Genomic DNA, 2,730 nt, shown 5'->3' on the forward strand with positions numbered 1-2,730 from the left:
AACATTTTTGGCATTGATGTGTATCTCTTACCATTGACCTATCTGTCGCTTCCTGTGCCTATATTTGTTACTTCCTATGACATTTTTCGAAACTTTAGTCTAATTTCTTCTTTGCTGCTCCTCACAGAGATAATAAGCGGAGTGGTTAAGAGTGTGAAGAAGGATGGAGAGTGGAAGGTACATAAATTAAAATCTGATGCCGTTATTTTTAAGCTTCTTATATAGTTGAGGTATTCATCTTTTTCCCCTGTCCTTTTAGGTGCTTATTGTGGACCACATCAGTATGCGGATCCTCTCATCCTGCTGTAAGATGTCTGACATCATGGCACAGGGAGTCACCAGTGAGTTTAGGAAATACTAGACGATATAAAGTTCTGTTGATCGGTTGTATAGAAGAGGAATGCAGAAGAATATCTTGAGGAAACTGTTCTGAGGACTGAGGAGATCCTGTCTAATATGAACTGCTTGTTTTGTGCCACAGTTGTTGAGGACATCAACAAACGCAGAGAGCCTATCCCCAGCCTTGAGGCTATCTATCTGATTTCCCCGAGTAGAAAGGTGAGGACTGTTCCAGAAGGGTTTTCTAGTCTAGTCTAGTGGGTGGTCATGTTGTTTTTAAATGCTGGAACTCTTGATGATGAATAGCTTGAGACGGGTTTCCCCTGAACTCACCAAGTACTTTTCACACAGTCCATCCAGAACCTGCTGAATGACTTCAAGGACTCTGCCTTCACGTACAAAGCCGCACACATCTTCTTCACTGACAGTAAGTAATACTAATTGTGAATAGGCCATGTTAATAGGGAATTCTTTATAACCTAAAGACAAAAGCGCAGAAGTCATTTGTAGACACAATGCTATGTCTCTCATGCTTGTCATGCATGGAAGCTTTTGAAATGATTGCTCTTTATCATGTGCATTGAATTTGCAGCTTGTCCCAATGATCTGTTTGCTGAGCTTGGCCGGTCAAAGGTAGCACGAGTGATCAAGACGCTGAAAGAAATTAATGTGGCTTTCTTGCCCTATGAATCACAGGTGTGTCCTCTCTCTCTCCACCACCCTATGCAGAGCAAGTGTTTGCTTCTCTGGCACAAAATGCAATTTCCAGTGACCATTAGGCATGAATATTCCTCTTCCTCTGCCAGACTTTATTTATATTTATTGTATTTCTTTCTCTCTGTCTTTCTAGGTGTTTTCTCTGGATGACAGCAGCTCCCTGCACTCATTCTACGGCCCGTCGGACGATAAGGATAAGAATAAAATGATGGAGGCTTTGGCCGAGCAGATCGCCACCCTCTGCGACACACTGAAGGAGTACCCTGCCATACGCTACCGCAAGTATGTCACGCCTCTCCACAGAGCCAGCATATCAAACTCAGAGTTTGCATATATGAAAATATGATCCTCTCCGTGGTTTCCAGTAGTGTGTTGACCCAGTGCTTTTCTCTCCCACACAAAGGGGCCCAGATGAGAATTTGGCCCTTGCTGAAATGGTGCTGGACCGCCTGAACGCCCACAAAGCGGACAACCCCAGCATGGGAGAGGTGAGGAGATCCAGCGCTGCACTGTAACACTGTAGGACCTGCTACAGCCACTACACGTCACACTAGTCCTTGGGACCGTTTCATTGGACCCTGCCTTGTAGTTGGGAGTGTGGGAGGGTTCTTTGTTGTCATGCTGGAGATTTTTTGTATCCATTTTGTATCCATCAACGCCTGTTCTTTATCTAAATTATAATATGGTTATTATCATAGAATCAGAAGGACTTCCTAATTTGATGGTTATTATGTTTTTTACTGCTATTGTTTTCTTATCTTTCCTTTTGGAATTGCCGAGTGATCTCTGTAGTGCTGTGCTGTCCGTAAATCAAATGCACCTATGCACCACTTCAATAGAAAAGCACTATGAAAATCACACTTGTATATGGTTTCCTGTTCACTGCAAAAAAAAGCTCTGTCTGGATGTCTTTCTTGCTTTCTCTCTTTCTCTCTCTCTCTCTCTCTCTCTTTCTTTCTTTCTCTCTCTCTCTCTCTCTCTCGGTCATACTCAGTCTCTCAGCTGATATTTTCCTGAGCCTAAATGGAACTCTGCACAGAGTAAGCCTTTTTTTCCTCTCTTTTTTTTTTTTCTCCATTTCCTGGTCTGAGAATTCCTTTGTCTGAGTAGATGCTTCCTTTACCTCCTGCTCGTGTGCATGTGATTGCTACAAAAGCTTTCTGATCTACTGTCCACTGCTTTCACTATTGCTTCTTGCCATCTAAAGCTACTTCCATACCACTTCAGGGTAGTCATTTTTGTGTTTTTCATAGAGACGCCATTGGCTTAGCTTCAGGTAACACAGTACGGGTTAACTCCCAGCACCTGGACAGGATATCTGCTGTTCACGCATTTTTGAAATACCTCTGAAACACCACGCCATGGTGGATGTCTTGACTGATATAAACCATGTGTGTAATAACCGTGTCCAGCATTCCTAAAGCAAAAGTGTTAAAAAAATGCACCACGGCTCCCTCGGATACCCAGGGAAAAACACTAACTAGCGTGCTCTGTCATGCCTGTTTGAACTGCAATGTTTAAAGTCCATAACTTGCCAAAGCTAATTCATGATATCGCTCCCTCATCTCAGTGAAAGCCCAAAGGGGAAGTGTTGCCTGTGCCTGTGTGCCTGTGTGCCTGTGTGCCTGTGTGCCTGTGTGCCTGTGTGCCTGTGTGCCTGTGTGCCTGTGTGCC

General features: G+C 43.7%; 1 protein-coding gene across 1 annotated transcript; it reads left to right on the forward strand.

The window, feature by feature from the left end:
* Positions 1 to 6: 6 nt before the first annotated feature.
* Positions 7 to 1,744, forward strand: LOC116221519 (syntaxin-binding protein 2-like; the record flags this gene model as incomplete). Its single annotated transcript, XM_031572432.2, has 7 exons — positions 7 to 177; positions 260 to 341; positions 482 to 558; positions 691 to 766; positions 932 to 1,035; positions 1,190 to 1,338; positions 1,460 to 1,744. Coding segments are annotated over 7 exons (771 nt in total), but the record flags the coding sequence as incomplete, so codon positions are not given.
* Between the last annotated feature and the right edge of the window lie 986 nt (positions 1,745 to 2,730).

The sequence above is a fragment of the Clupea harengus genome, chromosome 1 (assembly GCF_900700415.2).
Source record: "Clupea harengus chromosome 1, Ch_v2.0.2, whole genome shotgun sequence".
NCBI lineage: Eukaryota > Metazoa > Chordata > Actinopteri > Clupeiformes > Clupeidae > Clupea > Clupea harengus.